Below are 20,701 nucleotides of genomic sequence, written 5' to 3'. Positions count from 1 at the left end.
TGATGTTATGCAGTGGCCCCTCGATACCAGGAGGTGATCCAAACAGAATGGTCTCTGTGGTGCCCCTTAGATTTGCAAGTGTCTTTGGTGACATACCAAATTCCTCCCCCCCCCCCCCCCCAGAAACTCCTTATGAAATATAGTTACTGTTGTGTTTTCTTTAGATAAATGCATGAATATGTTAGGATAGATCCTCAGAGATGCTGACACCCAGGAACCTGAAAGTTCTCATTTCTGATCCCTCAATGAGGACTGGTGTGTGCGTTCCCTCGACTTCCCCTTCCTGAAGTCCACGATTAATTCCTGGGTCTTACTGACGTTGAGTACAAGTTTGTTGTTGTGTCACCACTCAACCAGCTGATCTGTCTTACTCTTGTACGTCTCTTCGTCACCATCTGGATTTCTGCCAACAATAATTGTGTCGTCAGCAAATTTATAAATGGTGTTTGAGTTGCGTCTAGTCACACTGTCATAGATGTCGAGAAAGTAGAGCAGTGGGCTAAGTACCCATGCATTAAGGAATGCCATTAAATATTTTACTATTCTAATTATTAGCTTGAAAAATACATTAAAAATGTAAGGGAGAATTTGCTATAAAGTTTGATTTCTGTAAATCAGGTCATTCATAATTTGTGATTCCATTGTAAGTGTCCTGTTATGGATTACTTCAGTCAGAGTTTCATTCTGACTGCTTACACACACCCTCTTCCTTGGAATGTACTCATCCAAACCAGTCTAATTCCGCTGGCTCTCTGGTCCTTCTGGGACAGGCAACCATGGTCTCCAGTTGTTGAAAAGTGGGTAAAGTTCCAAGTATTTCAACAGGTGATGTCTAAGCCACGAGGACACTGGGATACAGAACCTGGATAAAAATCAGTGGGTTAAAGTTTGCATCCAAAACTTTGCTACTTGTGTTTCAGCTTGCCCTTCCTGTTTCCATTCGCCCTCCAATCTGGTTGGACCAGAAACCTGCTTGGCTCTGGTTGGGCCAGAAACCGCATTGGTTTCTGGCCCAAGCACCTTGCATCTGCCCCTTTTGTTCTTGGCCTGTCCTAAACCCTGTGGACTCACTTTCACGGACTCTGCAACTCATATTCTCAGTATTATCCATTGTGTTTTTTTGTAATTGCACAGTTTGTCTTCTTATGCACATTCATTGTCTTTGTGTGTAGTTTTTCCATTTGATTCTATTGTGTTTCTTCACATCTACAGCAAATGCCCGCACAAAAATGAATCTCAGGGTGGTATATGGTGACATATACATACTTTGATAATAATTTTCTTCTGAACTTTTCATTATGTCAGGCTTTCTGAGCAAACAGGTTTCACTGCAACACTGAATGAAATGTAGTCATTGGAATCCAAGTTTTTCATATATGTCACATTTCAATTATGTCAACAGAACTCCCTTTGTAAGACTAAAATTCTGCAGATGCTAGTAAAGCAGAAATAAAAATAACATTGTTTTGTAAAATACTGACTGAGTATGATGGTATTTGTGAAGAGAAATGTCAACACACACGAAATGCTGGAGGAACTCAGCAGATCAGGGAGCATCGGTGGAAAGGAACATTTTAGGCCAAGACCCTTCATCAGGGCTGGAAAGGAAGAGGGAAGACCGAAACATCAATTATCTACGTCCTTGCCATAGATACAGCCTGACCTGCTGAGGTCCTCCAGCATTTTATGTGTATTGCTCTGGATTTCTAGCATCTACAGAATCTCTTGGGTTTATGGAATGTTTTAGGTTAAAATATGGTTGTGTGTGTGGGGAGGAGGTGGGAGGGTGCCCAGTCCTGCTAGCATTACAACAGGGTGACGGTTTGGTGGTTGTTGTGAAAGTAGAAAGAAAGATTTTCGGGAATTATACCAACCCTGAGAGATAGATCCTACCAGGAAGGACTGAGCAGTTTGGGAAACTATTCAGGAATAGCTTCTTCCCCTCTATCATCAGATTTCTGAATAGACATTGAACCCATGAGCACTGCCTTACAAACAGCGCACACAAAATGCTGGAGGAACTCAGCGGGCCAGGCAGCATCTATGGAAAAGAGTACAGTGGATGTTTCAGGCCAAAACCCTTCGGCAGGACTTCATGATCTCTCTTGTTTGTGATTGAACACAACCTTACAGCTGTTTTTTTAAAAATCTTTTTGCAGTACTTACTTAATTTAATTTTTTAAATATAAACTTGCTGTAATTTACTGTTTTTATTGTTAGGCATTGCAATGTACTGCTGCTGCATAACAAAGTTCATGACATATGTCAGTGATATTAAACATGATTCTGATTTGGATTTTGGCTTACTCGAGAAAAATGAAGACTAAAGTTTCTATAGAGATTCGTAGGACAGATATGGAGAAGGTGAGAAAGGGAAATTATATTGCACTTTCTGTGCCTTGATAATGTTCAAAGAAGTTGTTGTCTTTGAGGCTACGTTGACACACAAGATGGTGTGGCATTGTCTAAACAGAGTATGATGTGTGGGCAGAAGATCCTGTCTCCTGACCTTTTTAGATGTATGGAACTCTAGACAAGTGTAGCAACTACTGTTGCTTTGGGTGCCGGGATGGAGTGAACTTCTCACTCCCATCAGGGCAAAGATCTGTCCCTGGGGCATCCACTGTCTCTCTTGAATGTGTGTTGGTCCATCATGATCTCTGTTCTACCTCACCTGCCGCTGCTCCTTGTCCGTGTCTGTTGAGTTGTTTGTGAACACGCTTTAATGCTTGGCTCCTGATACATGGGTATTGTGGATGTCTTGGAAGGCAGCGAGTGAACTTGTCAGATTCAGTCATGCAAAGACATGTTCTTCTGCTGCCTGGCAAGATGGCCTCCGAAGGCGGCCAGCAACTCCAGCCTGGTACTGCACTCCGCCAAGTGGCAGCTTCCTTCTCCCGACTGAATTCTTTCCATCAGCAATGTAAGGATGGGATAAAATTGGCAGTCAAAGGATAGAGCTTTTGTTCCTCCAGAGCAGGGGTTCCTAACCTGGAGCCCGTGGACCCCTTGGTTAGTGGTAGGGGTCCATGGCATCAAAAAGGTTGGGAACCCCTGTTTCAGAGAGTGTGAAGGAACCTTGTAGCACTGAAGGACAGTATTCAGTACATGGTGCACATGCCAGCACACTAAATGTGGTAGACAGATATTCTAGAACTGTATTACCTTTTCCATCTGTCTCACTTCATTTCCTCCAGATTCTCACTTCATTTTCTCCTTCCTCCCTCACCTGGCTTCACCTATCACCTACCAGTTTGTACTCTGTCCACTCCCCCCACTTTAATCTGGCTTCTTCCACCTTCCTTCCCAGTCCTGATGCAAGTTCTCAGCCTGAAATTATTGACTGTTTTTTTCCCCCTCCGTAGACGCTGTCTGAATTTCTGAGTTCCTCCAGCATTTTGTGTGTGTCGACTTGATTTCCAGCATCTGCACAATCTCTTGCGTTTGTAATTCTATAATTCAGTCATTATTTTGCTGTCCAACCTTTCCACCCTCACTTAGGCTCCTTCTTGCTCCACTGTCCTCTCGTCACGACGCTGCTGCTGTGTGGTTCTTGACGAGTGTTTGCATTTCAGCTGGTCTTTGTCAAATTGTTTTTTATCACCTCCTCCTGGGTTCCCTCCTCCATCCTTTTCTCCTTCTGTCCTCTCTCCAGCCCTTTACCCTTCCCGCCCACCTGGCTTCACCAATTGCTTTCTAGCTATCCTACTTCTCCACCCCCAGCTTCTTATTCTGGCTTCTGCCCTCTTCCTTTCTGGCCCTGGTCTCAGCCCGAAGCTTCGACTCTCTATTCATTTCCATAGATGTTGCCTGCTGAGTTTCTCCAGCATTTTGTGTGTGTTGCTTTGGGTGAGACTAGAACTAGAGGTCATAGGTTAAGGCTGAAGGATGAAGTGTTCAAGGGGAACATGAGGGAGAACTTATTTACTCAGAGGATGGTGTGAATGAGCTGTCAGCAGAAGTGGTTGATGTGTGTTTATTTAAGAGGAAGTTGGATAAATGGGTGGAAGGGATATGGAAGGCTATGGTCCAGGCGCAGGTCGATGGAACTAGGCAGATTAATAGTTTTGGCATGGCCTAGATAGGCCAGAGGGCCTGTTTCTGTGTTTGTACTTTCTATGATTCTGTAGTGGGGGTTCCTAACCTGGGCTCCATGCCTGCCTCAGATAATGGTCAAGGTTCTTGGCATAAAAAAGGTTGGGGACCCCTCCTCCATAAATATCACTCCTGTTCTGGAATTTATCCTACAGTCATTTCAGTCTGAAAATTTAAAATACCTTTTATTTCATTCTCTTTCTGAATATTTTCTAATTTAAGAGAGCTGATTTGACTGAGCTTGAACAATGGAGTGTCTGTGCATCATGACATGTTCCTTGGACGGGTTATATCTAGGGTAATCAAACTTCTCTTCAGTAAATTATAAAAACTAAACTTTTTTTTGTCTTTTCCCAGATGGTCACTCGAACAAAGAAAATATTTGTAGGCGGATTATCTGCGAACACAGTAGTGGATGACGTAAAGCAGTACTTTGAGCAGTTTGGCAAGGTAAGAGTGAGTTAAGAGAGTGGAATGTGCAGATTTTAAACAGCAATGTAAATGATGAGAAGGACAAACTTCGTTGATTCAGGAGTTGGTACTTGTTCTCTGTCTATACTGTGCTCGAATCTGTGATTCCCAGCTACTGGAATTCCCAAAATCCTGAAGTTTATCTTAGGAGGAGTCTGCCATTCAATTCATTAAGCCAGGGCTTCCCAAGCTGGTGTCCATGGCGTAAAAAAGGTTGGGAACCCCTGCGTTAAGCTGTCCAGCAGGTGTATGGGTGAGAGCTGCCTTATCTCCATCCACCTGTCTTAGCTCAGTACATTTGGCTCCACCCAAGGCTTCTGTAGCTCCTTCCTGATCGCGGCAGTGAGAAGAGATCGTGATCCCAGCATCCAGGCCATGCTCTCTTCTCGCTGCTACCATCGGCAAGGAGGGGCAGCAGCCTTGGGTCCCACACCACCAGGTTCAGGAGCAGTTATTATTACCCTTGAGCCATGAGGCTCCCGAACCAGCGTGGATAACTTCACTCACCTAAACGATGAGCAGATTCCACGACCTACAAACTCACAGTTAAGGACTCTACAACTCATGCTCTCAATCAAATTAATTAATTGACTTTTGAATTTGCGCAGTTTGTTTTCTTTTGCACCTTCGGTTGTTTGTCCATCTTTGTGTGTAGCTTTCACTGGTTCTGTTGTGTTTCTTTGTATCTACTGTGAATGGCTGTAAGAGGATGACTCTCAGGGTGGTGTGTAGTGACATATATGTACTTGGATAATAAACTTAATTTCAACTTTCAATGCTAATTGGTGCCATACCTAGCAGAGAACAGTGGCTTTTCACCTTGAAGCTTATTAAATTGAGGAATTAATTTCATTTTGTGGGATTGGTCAGGCCTTGATAGTCACCTTGAGGGATGAGGTCAGTGGTAATTTATTAACAAGTGAGTATTGGAACATGTTGATGGCTTGGCTTTGGGAACACTGTAATAACGGGCAGGGTGGGGCATTGGTGTCTTGTGTCACGTGACCTGGTTTTCTTGTAAAGAACGAACACCCCACCTCCCCACTCTTTAACGAAGATTGCAATACTTTCTCTTGACATGGATGACGGTTTCAAACTAGAACCACTGACAAGTGGTAACTGTTCAGAGTGAGACTTAAGGTAGCTGCGCAGGGATTATGAACTAGTATTTATTTGTTCAACTGTGACTAGTTCTCTGTCTTTTCATTAGAGAATGTGGTTATTTCACTTGCAGAACAGGTTCTCAACACCCTTTGGTACAGGGTGGTAAGCCTATGGCAAGTGTGCCCAAGAATGGCATGCACAAAAATTTTGAAGACACAGAGCAAGCAATGGCACCCCTCAATTCAATCATCTCTACCCATAATAAAAAGATACATAATGATTATATTTATTGCCAAACCAAGTCACAAATGATTTTTTTTTACAATCCGAGAGCAGTGAGATGTTTTCACAGGAAGTGTCTCATACCAATTTAGTACCAACTAGTGGCTGTGAGAACATGTGACATTTGAATACCTTGCAGACCTGGTGGACATACCAGTATTTGGATAGTGAACAGTGACTGTAGCTATACTACTAAGAAATTGTTATTTTTCAACCGTCTCTTTAAAAGATTACTAATTTTTGAACAAGTTTTCTAAAATGCTTCATATATTTTAGTCTGTCTCTGTTATACTTTTAACAGTAAAGCAATGAATACACATTAATAAGAACAGAACTCATCCTTTTTCCTTTCAGAAGTCCATAATTATTGTTAGCATTTCATAAATCAATAATGATCTCTGCTCAAAATTAGCACAGCATTCAAAGTAAATTTATTATCAAAGTATATACAGTATTTGCAACCAATACAACCTTGTGATTCATTTTCTTGTAGGCATACTCAAGAGTATATTTTAGGAAGATTATCATCAATTTGGTATTTGGTAATCAACACGCTTGCAAAAGGTTCACCACCTCTGCCCACTATCCCCATCACTGTGTCATCACTGTGTCATCATCCTCGTGTTCTTTCAAGTTCAAGTTCTAGATTATCATCATTTGAGCACGTATGTGAATACAGGCCGGCTGGTGGCGTAGTGGCATCAGCACCGGACTTCGGAGCGAAGGCTCCCGAGTTCGAATCCAGCCGGCTCCAGAAACCTGGATGGGCCCCACCCGGTTTCAGATGCCCAAGACACGCTGTGCAATGAGCAATCACCAAAAAGATCGGTGCATGACAGCGCCCCAACGACTCCACTGGGACTTAATGTTTCAATGAATAGTGGCCCTCTGTTTAGACATAAAGACCGGAGATTCTGCAGATGCTGTTTTTTCCTGAATAATAATAATAATAATAATACACACACACACATCTAAATGAGACATTGTTCACACTGTGGCCAACATAAAAAGCACAGTACATCAGTACAGTCACACACAGCACATACATACGGTCACAAAATAACATGAGCACAACTCCCTGAGTGGCATGGCATGAAGCTTCACAGGTTGACATAAAATGAGAGTTGCAAGTTTATTTACGATAGTATAATGTCACTGGCACTGTTATAATGTTGTGAAATTTGCTGTTTTGTGGCAACCTTCAACCTTTTGCCCAAACTTTCAACCGTTGCTACCAAGGACAAGGGTTTCAGGAGCATGGGGCCACGGTCTGCAAATTCCCATTCCTTGATTGTTGCTAGTTTGGATGACCACCACCCCCTCATGGGCAACTACAGATGGACAGTAAATGCCCAACTAGGAGATGATCCACATCCAGAAACAGACCAGTCTTATAAATCCGGAGACTGCAAGAGCATGGCAGGGGCTTGGAGCTCTGTAACAAGCAGCACAACCCGAGACCTTCACAACTTAATGATCTTCTCCTGCTCTCATCACCAGAATACTTCCCACTTCCCCAAAGATGCAGCTGCAAGGTGCATGTTTATGAAAACAGTATAATGTTACTGGCACCTTTATAATAAAACAAGCAGTCATAAACTTGTGAAACAGCAGCAGTAAAAGATGAGAAATGTTGACCCAAGTTTAATGAACAAAGGCAGGGTCATGAGTTTAAGATCCAGAGTTTATGTGATATAAGTTATTGGTGGAATGCGGAACTAACTGAATCCTGAGGGTCACAGCAGGAAGCAGTGTGGACCAGGTCTGAATGGTGTCTCATTTGAAGTCTTCACTAATTAGGGATGCATTTGGAAGCATTTAAGTGACCACGGGCCTTAGCTGCTCCCTCATTGGGACATTTCGCAACCTCCCTTTAGATGCACCCTAAATGTTTAAAAGTTTAACTTGCCATTGGAATGCCCTTAACAGGGTATTTCTTAGGGAAACAAAATGTCAGCAGGCATTGCAATAAAGACATAATAAATGGACGATTTTCTGGCGTGGACATGCAGCGGTTGAATATTTTATTCCATAGTACCCCAGAGTCAGGTCAGTGGGATATCAAAGTTCAAAGTAAATTTATTAACAAAGTACATTATGTCACCATATATGACCCTGAGATGTGTTTTCTTGTGGGCATTCCCAGCAGAACAGAGAAATAAGATAGAAAAGATACACTCAAAGACTGGCAAACAGCCAATGTACAAAAAAAGACAAACTGCACAAATACAAAAAAAAGCTGATAATAAGTGAATGAATAATATTGAGAACATGAGTTGCAGAGTTCTTGAAAGTGGGCCTGCGAGTTGTGGAATCAGCTCCATAGGTTAGGAATATGAATTGAGTTTGAACTTGCTGTTGATTCGGGAGCGCAACCTTGACTGTTGACTTAATGCGATTAACAATCTTTTAGAATAAATCCATATATTGAGTTCATTTGCATAGTTGCTTCACTGAATGATCCTAATATAGTCTACGTATAGTGCTGTAGAATTTGAATGGGATATTTTTGTTGCTAAAGCTGTTTGATATGAAAGTATTGGTTTCGATGCTGTGGTTAGCAGCTGCATAGTACACAGGGTCAGACTAGAACAATATGCATTTTTAGTTCTTCTGATGGAGTGGCTTTCTCCCTGTAAATCAGTTTGCATCTGGGCTTGATTGCCACGTTACAGGGGCATCTAACCACCTACCATTATTACAGTCATCCTAAATGCACTCAATGGCCACTTTATTAGGCGCACCTGTACACCTGCTCGTTAATGCAAATATCTAATCAGCCAATCGTGTGGCAGCAGCTCAGTGTATTAACGTATGCAGGCATGGTTGAGAGGTTCATTTGTTGTTCAGACTGAAGATCAGAATGGGAAAGAAACGTGATGTAAGCGACTTTGTTGGTGCCAGACGGGGTGGTTTGAGTATCTCAGAAACTACAGGTCTCCTGGGATTTTTCACACACAACAGTCTCTAGAGTTTACAGAGAGTGGTGAGAGAAAAAAGAAAGTAAACAGTGAGCTGCACTTCTGTGGGCGACAATACCTTGTTAAGGAGAGCGGTCAGGGAAGAATGGCCAGATTGGAGTAATCTGACAGAAAGGTGACAATAACTCTAACAACCATGTGATACAACAGTGGTGTGCCGAAGAGCATCTTGAACATGTAACGCTTTGAACCTTAAAGTGGACAGGCGACATACAGCAGCAGAAGACCACGAACGTATACTCAATGGCCACTTGATTACGTTCCTCCTGTACCTAATAAAATGACCACCTAGTGTGTTTGTGCACCTATAAAATATCACAGGCGCTACGTGTTCGCATTCTTTCTGCCTCTTGTCACACACCAAACAACTTCAGTTAGACGTGAGCAAGAAACTGAATACAACCCTGATCAGTCCTGATGAAGGGTCTCAGCCTGAAATGTCGATTCTTTATTCCTCTGCACAGATGCTGACGGACCTGTGGAGTTCGTCCAGCATTTTGTGTTTATCGCTTTGGATTTCCAACTTCTGCAGAATCTCTTGTGTTTATGAGTAACTGAACAAAAAGCCGGTTTTGCAGAGTTGAACAAACTTAACAATGTGAAGTGACTTCAGGCCCTAAAATGACTTTCTAGCTAACAAGTTCAGAGTCCAGAGACTCTGCCGCAGTCAAAATGTACTCAGCGATCACTTAAGTTGCCATAACGCACCTGACTATGGACCAATAGCCAGGAACTGTGATTAATGAGCACATTTGGCTAGTATTAATATGGTGTCCCCTCTCTGTCCCATAAATGTCTGCAATTCATTCATCTTTGTCTTAACTTAGAGGTTGCTTCACAGATTTTGCGGTTAATGGGACACAGCAGGAACAGTGAAACACTTGCAAAAAAAAACTTCTTGGGTCAAGAGCAAAAGGAGTGGTTCTGATTGGCGTCACTTTCAGAGCATTGCATAGCCGTTCTGCACTGTATCATTCTGTAAATGCATTTCAGAGTGCTGCCAGGATTCAAGGACCTGGATTATAGGGGAGAGGCTGAGAAAGCTGGCACTTTATTCCTTAGAGTACAGGAGACTGATCAATGACCTTAAAGAGGTGTATGCACACAGTCTTTTTCCCAGGGAAGGGGAATTAATAACCAGAGTGCATAGCTTCAAGTTGAGAGTTGAAAGATTTAAAAGGGACTTGAGGGGCAACTTCTTAACACAGAGGGTATTGTATGTATGAAGTGAGCGGATCGAGCAAGGGATCCCAACCTTTTTAATGCCATGCCTCCCCTACCATTAACCGAGGGGTCAGTGAACCCTAGGATGGGAACCCTGAACAACGAGAAGTGTTTGAGGCAAGTACAATAACAACTTTTAAAAGACATTTGGTTAAGTTCATGTGTAGAAGACCCGGGTTCCATTCTGCTGCTGTCTACAAGAGCATGTACGTTCTCCCCATGACTGCATGGGTTTCTTCCAGCGCTTGTAGGTTAATTGGCCATGTGGGTGTAATTGGGCACCCACAGGCTCGTTGCTGTATCTCTAAATAAGAATAAATAAAAAGAGACAGTGTTAAAAAGACATTTGGATAAATGGATTACGGATAAAAAATGTTTAGAGGATAAAAGCCAAATGCAGGCAAAGGGGACTGGCTTGGTCATAATTGATAAGGTGGGCTGAAGGACCTGTGACTCTGTTCAATAATTCTGTGGTTGTTCTCCATGGACTGTTCCTCATAAAGACTCTTGATGGGAAAACAGTTGTGTTTTCTTCCTCCGTGCTGTCAGATTTCTCCCCTACCTATTTTGCTGTCATGTTCCTCGCATGAATCCATCCATAGCACCACTGCCAATGTGCCTCGTGGTCTATCACGGAAAGAAACAATGCTTTGCCTCATTTTGCCCCCGCAAGGTTAAAAAGAAGATGCTCTTAAACACAGGAAATTCTGCAGATGCTGGAAATCCAGAGTAACAGACACAGGATGCTGGGAGGAACTCAGCGGGTCAATGGAAAATGATAAAGAGTCAATGTTTCAGACCAAGACCTTCTGTCAGGTCATGAGAAGTCACTCACGTCACATAGGGTGTTTTTGATTTAGAGCACAAAACAAGTGCTGCCATTCCTCTTAAACGCTGATTGAATGGAGACCATATTTACCAATTTATTTATTGAGGTACAATGCAGAATAGGTTCTTCCAGCTCTTTGAGCCACACTGCCAATTTAACCCGAGTCTAATTACAGGGCAATCTACAATGACGAATTGTCATTTAACGGACCAGCCAGAAAAAGCCCACACAGTGAACGGGAGAATGTACAGTGGCAGGATTTGAACCTAGGGCTCTGGCACTATAAAGCATTGTGCTAGCCACTGTGCTACAGTGCCATCGCATTTATTTATAATATTTTATTTATTAATCTCCTTAAGAAGCCACAACTGTACCTTGGCTGCAGAATGACACAGAGCACCGCATGTGCAGCAGTCTGATTCTTGTAAAACTGCAACATGAGGCTCAAGGCAGATCTGTGGCTTTACTGGGAGAACGCTGATCTGTTTATAAAGTGATGAAGTGTATCACATAGCACCTCCTATAAAAAGTTCTTGGAGGATTCTAGTAACGATTTGACTTCCTACTTTGGCATTCCCGTGGAAGAACAGAAATTGTTAAAACATTGAGCTGCTGTACTGTTCCCTCAGTCTGGCCCTTCAGAACATTGGGTACAAGCTTGTTTAATGGCTCTCTGGGTCATTCAAAGGTTCATTTTTTTTCTACTCATTGTCAAAGTATGCGATGTACAATACAACTCTGATATTCGTCTTTTCCAGATAGCCATGAAATACAGGAAGATCAATGGAATTGATGAAAGAAAAAATATCAACTCCTCCCCACCCCCACCCCCGGCATAAAAGAGAAAAGAAACAAAATGCGCAGACTCCAGAATCCCCTACCTCCTGACCCAGAGCAAATAAAACAGCGACAGTAACAATCCCCTTCCCCCTCACTCACAGGGTGTTAATAACAATGAAAGGTCTCTCTTGTAAGGAACTGAGTAAAACAGTTGGTTTCAGCACTCGTTGGGTACGCAAAACATTCTCTGGCTAACTAATATTGTAAGAAGGAAGCATGAGACTTGAGGTGCTGGAATCTGAGCAATAAATAATCTACTGGAAGAACTGGGCAGGTCAAGCATTATCCATGAGGGGAAAGAAATTGTCAATGTCTCAGGTCAAGGTTCCGCTTCAGGACTCCCCTCCATGTAGCACCCCATCTCCGTACTTCCTGCTTCTATCTCTGCAATAGGGATCTGGGAATACAGATCCATAATTCCTTGAAAGTGATGTCACAGATAGGTAGGATCAAAATGAGAGGTTTTGGCAAATTGGCCTTCATAAATCAAAGCATTTGAGTACAGGATGTTGGGATGTTATGTTGAAGTTGCATAAGACATTGGTGGGGCCTAATTTGGAGTTCTCACCTACCAACAGGAAAGATACCAATAAGATTGAAAGAGTACAGAGAAAATTTACAAGGATGTTGCTGGGACTTGAGGACCTGAGTGATTGGGAAAGGTTGAATCGGCTAGGACTTCATTCCCTAGAGCATAGAAGAACGAGTGGAGATTTGATAGAAGTATACAAAATAATGAGTTGTATAGATAGGGTAATTGCAAGCAGGTTTTTCTCACTGAGGTTAGGTGATACTAAAGCTCAAGGTTATAGGTTAAGGGTGAAAGATGAAATATTTAAGGGAAACCTGAGTGAGAAGATTTTCACTTAGAAGGTACTGAGAGTATGGAATGAGCTGCCATTGGAAGTGGTGGATGTAGGGTTGATTTCAAAATATAGGAAAAATGTGGGTCAGTACATAGATGGGAGGTTTGGAGGGCAGTGGTCCAGATGCAGGTTGATGGGACTAGACAATAATAATTGGGCATGGACTAGATGGGCTAAAGGGCCTGTTTCTGTACTGTAGTGCTCTATGACTTTTGTTGAAATTCACAAATAGGACTGTCCTGGTAGACTCAAGTGTTTCTACTTGCTCTGTCCACTGAATATTCCTCTTCGTATGTGCATTACCCGCTCTCCTTTTGTCCAGTCTCTTCCCACTTGCATCCACGTCCCCTCCATTGGTCAGAATCCCTTCTGATTACCAGGCACTCTCCGTCTCATCTTCACCATGGATGTCCAGTCTTTATACTCCTCCATCCTTGAGGCTCTTGGCTTTTTTCTACAGCCAGTTGCATCCCACTAGTACTCTCATCTGCTTGGCTGTACGGAGGGTGATGGAGTGAGGAGTTCTAAGGCATCTGTTTGAATGCAGTTTCAACAAAAACACGTAGCGGAAGATATTCGGATAAGAATTTACGATGAGCCAAAGAAGTAGCATAGCTGACCAAAAAATTTGATTTAAGAGGTTGTTACCACCATCAAGGTGGTGAGACTCAGGGAGGGGAGGCTTTCAAATCTTTGGGTTCTGAAGACTGAGGGAAAAGCTGCTGGTGTTGGGGTAAAAGAAGTGAGGAGTATGCCTGAGATCAGCAACAGGGAAACGAGGATGAGGAGTCTCTGGATCAGAGGTTTGATGTTTAGGGACTTGGGATCGGGGCTTGACGTACAGGAAAACGACTTTGAGTTGACCAGCGTTGGGGCGCTGAGCGAATGAGATGTGTTGTAGCTGAAGACAGGGAAGTACAAGCTCAGATTGTTGGAGGTGGAGAGCCTGCCAGGATGATATTGGAACAGCGAAGTATGAAGATTGTTCTGGCTTGTGCTACTTTCTGCCCCGACAAAACTTTGTGCTTTCAAGCTGACAGGAAGGAAGCAAGAGGAATTCTCTCCCATACCGAGTACAAAGTACAAAAGGAAATGTTCCCATTATCAACAAAATTAAAGGATTAAGTGCTAACCCAGCCCTCAGGTAATGCAGTGTACAGCGTCTCATTAATGAGGGTCTTTGCCCTTCTGTGACTCATTTCCTCAATCAGCACTTCAACCGCAGTTCAGTTCATGGGTTTCTCATTTGTTTGAGGCTGGCCGTGGTTGATCTGGAGATATTCAAGTGATTCACTCTGTTCCTGCTATCCTTGTGAAACTACCTTTTACTCTGATCGTCTGTCTTTTGTAGCATGGGTTAATGGGCTGAGTGGCTCACCCTCAGTGCTTTAAGTTTCCACTTACAGCCTTTATCAGGGAACACAAAGGAGAAAATTCTGCCTCTTGACTGGGAAGAAGGAACAGGAGCCTTAGGTATGGGAATAGTTTTTACCCTTCAACCACAGCCCCTGATGACCCTTTGATTTTAGTCTTTGAGGCTGAAGTGAGAGCATCCTTCAGGAGGGTGAAGTCATGGAAAGCATCTGTCGCAGACAGGATACCTGGATGAGTACTGAAGATCCGTGCTACTCAATTAGCTGGAGTGTTCACTGATATCCTTAACCTCTCGCGTTAGCAGTCTGAGGTACCTACCTGCTTCAAGGAGGCTTCAGTTATAACAGTGCACAAGAAGAACGTGGTAACCTGCCTCAATGTCTGTTGTCCATTAGCACTTGCATCCACTGTGAAGAAGATTGTGATGAAGCACATCAGCTCCTGCCTGAGGAGCGATTTGGATCCACTCCAGTTTGTCTTCCAGCACAACAGGCCAACAGCAGATGCTATTTCATTGGCACTTCACTCAAGTCTGGAACAACCGGACAGTGAAGACACATGCATCAGGATGCTCTTCACTGACTACACCTCTGCATTCATCACTATCATCCCCGGGGACTGATCAATAAAGTTGGCCTCAGTGCCTCCTTGTGCAACAGGATCCTCGATTTCCTCACTTGCAGACCCCAGTCAGTTCAGATTGGCAACAACATCTCCTCCACGATCTCCATCAGCACAGGTGTTCCACAAGGCTGTGCGCTTAACCCCGGCTCTATTTGCTTTGTACTTAGGATTGCGAGGTTAAGCAAATCTCCAATGCCATACTAAAGTTTGCTGATGCAACCATTGTTGTGGGCCGAATCAAAGGTGGTGATGAATCAGCATTTAGGAAGGAGATTGAAAATCTTGCTGAGTGGTGCCACAACCACAACCTCTCGCTCAATGTCAGCAAAACTAAAGAGGTGAATACCGACTACAGGAGGAGGAAAGCAGTGGTCCTCGTCGGGGGATCAGAGGTGGAGAGGGTCAGCAACTTTAAATTCCTTGGTGTTATCATTTAAAAGGATCTGGCCTGGATCCAGCACGTAAATGAAGGCACAGCAAAGCCTCTACTTCCTGAGAAGTTTATGAAGATCTAAAATTTTGACAAATTGCTATAGATGTGTGATGGAGAGTATACTGACAGGTTGCAAAACAGCCTGGTATGGAAACAGCAATGCCCTTGAACAGAACATCCTAGAAACGGCAATGGATACGGCCCAGTCCATCATGGGTAAAGCCCTCCCCGACACTGAGCACATCTTCAAGGAGCACTGTCGCAGGAAAGCAGCGTCTGTCACTAAGGACTCCCACCACTAGGCTTGGGAAAATTATCACCCCTCAACCAGAGGGGATACCTTCATTCATCCCAACACTGACCTGACTTCACAATCTTAAGACTCACTCTTAAGGACTCTACAACTTGTATTCTTGATATTTCTTATTTACTTATTCTCTTGTTTGTACTTGCACAGTTTGTTGACTTTTGTACTTTGGTTATTTGTCTGTCTTTGTCATGTGTGATTTTTCTTTTTTTCTCTTGTGTTTCTTTGTATCTACTATAAATACTCGCTACTCTGATGTTGTAACCTTGAACGTAGAACCTTACAGCACAGAACAGGCCCTGCAGCCCCCAGTGTTGGCACAATATACACTTCGTCAGCATGAATGTGCTGCTTAATTATGATATAGTGGGCCATTTGGCCTATCGGATGCCTGTTGTCATTCCCCATCTAACAAAAGTACATAAAATCAGTCCCATACAGGAATAGACCCTTTAGCTGACAATGTCTGTGCTGCACACAGTAACTTTTAGCCTATAAGGTCAATCTAACCCTTCCCTCCCACATAGCCCTCCATTTTTCTATCATTCATGTGTCTATCTAAGAGTCTCTTAAATGTCCTTAACTGCCTTCACCAACCTTCATTGTAACACGCTCCAGTCACCTGCCATTTTGTGTTAACAACCAACACGACATAAGATAGCGCTGGGGGCAGCTCACACACATTCCAACGCCAACATAATGTGCATACATTGTTCAGCAGAACAACACAAGCAACAACAACAACAAAGGCACACTTGGAATATTGTGAGTAGTCTTGAACCCCTTATCTAGGAAAGGGTATGTTGGCATTGGTGAGGATCCAGAGAAGGCCCATGAGAATGATCCTGGAATTATGAGGAGTGTTTGATGGCTCTGGACCTGTAATCACTGGAGCTTAGAGGAATGTGGGCAGGGGGAAACCTCATGGAAATCTACTGAATATTTAAAGGCCTGGGTAGAATGGACGTGGAGAGGATGTTCAAAATAGTCTAGGATCAGAGGGTGCAGCCTCAGAGTAGGATTTCCCTTCAGAATAAAGGTGAGGAGGAGTTTCTTTAACCAGAGGGTAGTGAATCTGTGGAATTCATTACCACAGATCGCTTTGGAAGCCAAGTATATTTGAACCGGAGGTTGATAGATTCTTGATTATTCGGAGTGTCAAGGTTACAGGGAGAAGGCAGGAGAATTGGGTTGAGAGGGAAAGCAAGTCAGCCATGGTGGAATGGTGGAGCAGACGTGATGGGTCGAGTAGCCAAATTCTTACACCCTCCATTTATTGTCACTGGAACTGATTCCCTTGTGTTTGCAACCAAAGTATTGCCACCCTGGCATTCTGGTGGACCTTGGCAAAAAGTATTTACTGAGATGAGACCTATATTTTGCTAGATTCCACCCATGACAGCATTTGCACTTGGGCAGCTTCGGTTGAAATGTTGAAGGATAGTTTGTCACATCCTGGCAATGAATAGGGTCTTTGGGCTCTTGTTAATGAAGTCTTGTTGTCAGCATAGGAGGGATTGTCTGTAAAAGAATCTCTCTCTCTCTCTCTCTCTCTCTCTCTCTCTCTCTCTCTCTCTCTCTCTCTCTCCCCCTCTCCCTCTCCCTCTCCCTCCCCTTTCCCCCTCTCTCCCTCCCCCTCCCCTTTCCCCGTCTCCCTCCCTCTCTCCCCTCTATTTCTTTCTTTTTCTCTCTCTCTGTCTTTTTCTTTCTCTCTCTGTCTCTATCCTCTTCCCCCTTTCTCTTTTCCTCTCTCTGTCACCCTCTGTGTCTTTTTCTTTTTCTCTGTCTCTGTCTCTCATTTCCCCTCTCTCTTTTCCTCTTTCCCCTCTCATTATCTGCCTCTGTTTCTCTCTCTCCTCTTCCCCTCTTTTTCACTCTCATTCCTCTGCCCCCTCTCTCTTTCTCTCTTCCTTTCTCTTATTTCAAATAGGTGAGGCTGTTTACAAAAAAGCTCTGATCGTTTCTCTTGCCTCTATCACCCCCTAACAGCCTCTTCCACCCGACCGTCTCTCTCTTTCCTACAGCCCTGCTGTTTGTGTGAGGAAATGTTTTCTGATGTTAGCCCCCTTCCTATGGTTTTCACATTGTACAAGTGCCCTTTGGCACTGAGCTTAATTTAAAATCGATCTCCATGTAAGGGTATGTAGTCCAGAACCCCAAGCATAGGTGTTTATAGAGGTTTAAGTAAAAAATCGAGTCACTGTTGGAATTCTTCTGGCCATTCTCTGCAGTGAGATTATAAATGAGTTAGAAACCTGTCTCTGCCAGTACTTCATGTCAAAATGTTACTTTCTTGGAATGTATTAGTGAAGTGCCAGAGACGGAAATCCCTGCCAACCGAAAATGATTGATCAGATTTGCAAAATGTCTGTTATATAAAAGGGCATTTAGTAATCATGGCTCCTTCATATTGTATTTCAGTTTGGCCCCTGGCCTGGGAAGGTAACAAGATTATCCTTTACCTTTGTTTGTCATTCTGGTGGCTACAGGCTCACAATGATCTTTTGTACATCCTGGTGACGGACGAGGTGACTTGAGAATTTTGCTAACCAGTGCTTGAGCTCCCTGTCTTCCTTGACATTGGGAATTGAAAGTTACTGGACCGTGGAACACGTAAAAGATAAAAATCCCCACCCTAACAAGTACATGGTGGGAGCTAGGTGCCTCCTCCAAATGGTGTTTCACTCTCTCTCAATCTCTCCTTCACCCTCGCTTTTCTCATTCTCTCTCTCCCTACCTCACTCCCTCTCTCTTACTCACTACTTCTCTCCCTCCCTCTCTTTCTTTCTCTCTCTCCCTCTCTCACACACATGCGCGCGTGCGCACACGTGAGGTGATGAACCGAAGAAGCTGGATTGATGAGTCATATTTTCATGAAACATGGAACCAGGCCTTTCAGCCAGACTGGCCCTGCTGAATAAGATGCCCATCCAAACTAGTCCCACTTGCCAGCATTTTACAATCTAAATCTTTTCCCATCCATATATTTGTCCAGCTCTCTTTTTCCTATCCGTATACCTGTCCAGCTCTCTTTTCCTATCCGTATCCTTGTCCAACTCTCTTTTCCCATCCGTATACCTGTCCAGCTCTCTTTTCCCATCTGTATACCTGTTTTTTCCCATCCGTATACCTGTCCAGCTCTCTTTTCCTATCCCTATACAGGTGGCCCCCATTTTTCTAACGTTCGCTTTACGACAGCTCACTGTTAACGAAAGACCTACATTAGTGCCTGATTTTGCTAACCAAAGAGGATTTTCGCTTTTATGAAAAAAAGCTTTATACGTGTGTTTACCCCAAGAAAGACTACCGTGACCGTAAAGCCTTGTGCGGGCGGTTGTGTGCACATGTGCGTACGTCTGTATGCATGTACGTGCGTAGGCGTGTACAAGCCGAATTTTTTCTTCTCTAAATCGATTTTAGCTCGCTGTCTTCCTGATTTTGATAAGTGAAACTACACTGTACATACAATATTTCTATTTTATATAGGCTGTATATTTATCATATCATTCCTGCTTTTACTATATGTTCGTGTTATTTTAGGTTTTATGTTTTATTTGGTATGAATTGGTAGGTTATTTTTTGGGTCTGGGAATACTCAGAAATTTTTCCCATATAAGTTAATGGATATTGCTTCTTTGCTTTACGACATTTCAGTTTACAAACGGTTTCATAGGAATACTCTGCCTCTGGATAGCGGGGGAAACCTGTACCTGTCCAACTCTCTTTAAAAGTTGTTATGGTACCTGCCTCAGCAACTTCCTCTGGTAGCTCATTCCACATGTATGTGACACCTTCTGTGTTTTAAAAAAATATGCTCTTCAGGTTCCTATTAATTTTTCTGGTGTCATCTTAAACCCGTGTTCTCTACTTCTTGATTACTAAAGCTGGGTAAAAGGCTGAGTATAATATTATATTCTGCATTCTATAGTTGTTGCCCCTCATATTACCTCAGTGCAGCGTTGTGATGAAACGGATGCCTCGCAGAACAAAGTTTCTCACTGTACCTTATTACGTGTGACAACAATAAACCAATTTACTGATTTCCAGGAATGCCACATTACTTATCTATCTATTAGCACTGTTTTATCTTCTTTTGCACATTGGCTGTCTGTGTGTAGTTTTTCATTGATTCTGTTGTATGTTCTACTGTGAATGCCTGCAAGAAAATGAATCTCCCTGTAAGTAAGTAGTGACATATACCTACTTTGATAATAAATTTACTTTGAACTTTGAAACCTCAGTGCTTAACCATATTACCATATAACAATTACAGCATGGAAACAGGCCATCTTGGTCCTTCTAGTCCGTGCCGAACGCTTACACTCACCTAGTCCCACTGGCCCGCGCTCAGCCCATAACCCTCCATTCCTTTCCTGTCCATATACCTATCCAATTTTACTTTAAATGACAATATCGAACCTGCCTCTACCACTTCTACTGGAAGCTCATTCCACACAGCTACCACTCTCTGAATAAAGAAATTCCCCCTCATGTTACCCTTAAACTTTTGTCCCCTAACTCTCAAATCCTCTCCTCTTGTTTGAATCTCCTCTACTCTCAATGGAAAAAGCCTATCCACGTCAACTCGATCTATCCCCCTCACTATTTTAAATACCTCTATCAAGTCCCCCCTTAACCTTCTACGCTCCAAAGGATAAAGACTGAACTTGTTCAGCCTTTCCCTGTAACTTAGGTGCTGAAACCCAGGTAGCATTCTAGTAAATCTTCTCTGTACTCTCTCTATTTTGTTGATATCTTTCCTATAATTTGGTGACCAGAACTGTACACAATACTCCAAATTCGGCCTTACCAATGCCTTGTACAATTTTAACATTACATTCCAACTCCTATACTCAATGCTCTGATTTAAAAAGGCCAGCATACCAAAAGCTTTCTTCACCACCCTATCCACATGAGATTCCACCTTCAGGGAACTATGCACCATTATTCCTAGATCACTCTGTTCTACTGCATTCTTCAATGCCCTACCATTTACCATGTATGTCCTATTTGGATTATTCCTACCAAAATGTAGCACCTCACACTTATCAGCATTAAACTCCATCTGCCATCATTCAGCCCACTCTTCGAACTGGCCTAAATCTCTCTGCAAGCTTTGAAAACCTACTTCATTATCCACAATGCCTCCTACCTTAGTATCATCTGCATACTTACTAATCCAATTTACCACCGCATCATCATGATCATTAATGTATATGACAAACAACATTGGACCCAGTACAGATCCCTGAGGCACACCACTAGTCACCG

At 43.0% G+C, this 20,701-nt stretch overlaps 1 protein-coding gene across 25 annotated transcripts in view; it reads left to right on the top strand.

Moving 5' to 3' along the window:
* Positions 1-20,701, top strand: part of msi2b (musashi RNA-binding protein 2b) — a 621,405-nt gene that overhangs the window by 190,309 nt on the left and 410,395 nt on the right. For all 25 annotated transcript variants that reach the window (XM_073053228.1, XM_073053231.1, XM_073053230.1 and 22 more), the window contains exon 6: positions 4,453-4,545. In XM_073053228.1, coding sequence (XP_072909329.1) covers positions 4,453-4,545 — 93 coding nt within the window. The remainder of the gene's footprint in view (positions 1-4,452; positions 4,546-20,701) is intronic.

This window comes from Hemitrygon akajei, chromosome 8, assembly GCF_048418815.1.
Source record: "Hemitrygon akajei chromosome 8, sHemAka1.3, whole genome shotgun sequence".
NCBI lineage: Eukaryota > Metazoa > Chordata > Chondrichthyes > Myliobatiformes > Dasyatidae > Hemitrygon > Hemitrygon akajei.
Note: the sequence above shows the minus strand (reverse complement) of the source record. Positions and strands in the feature narration are given on the sequence as shown.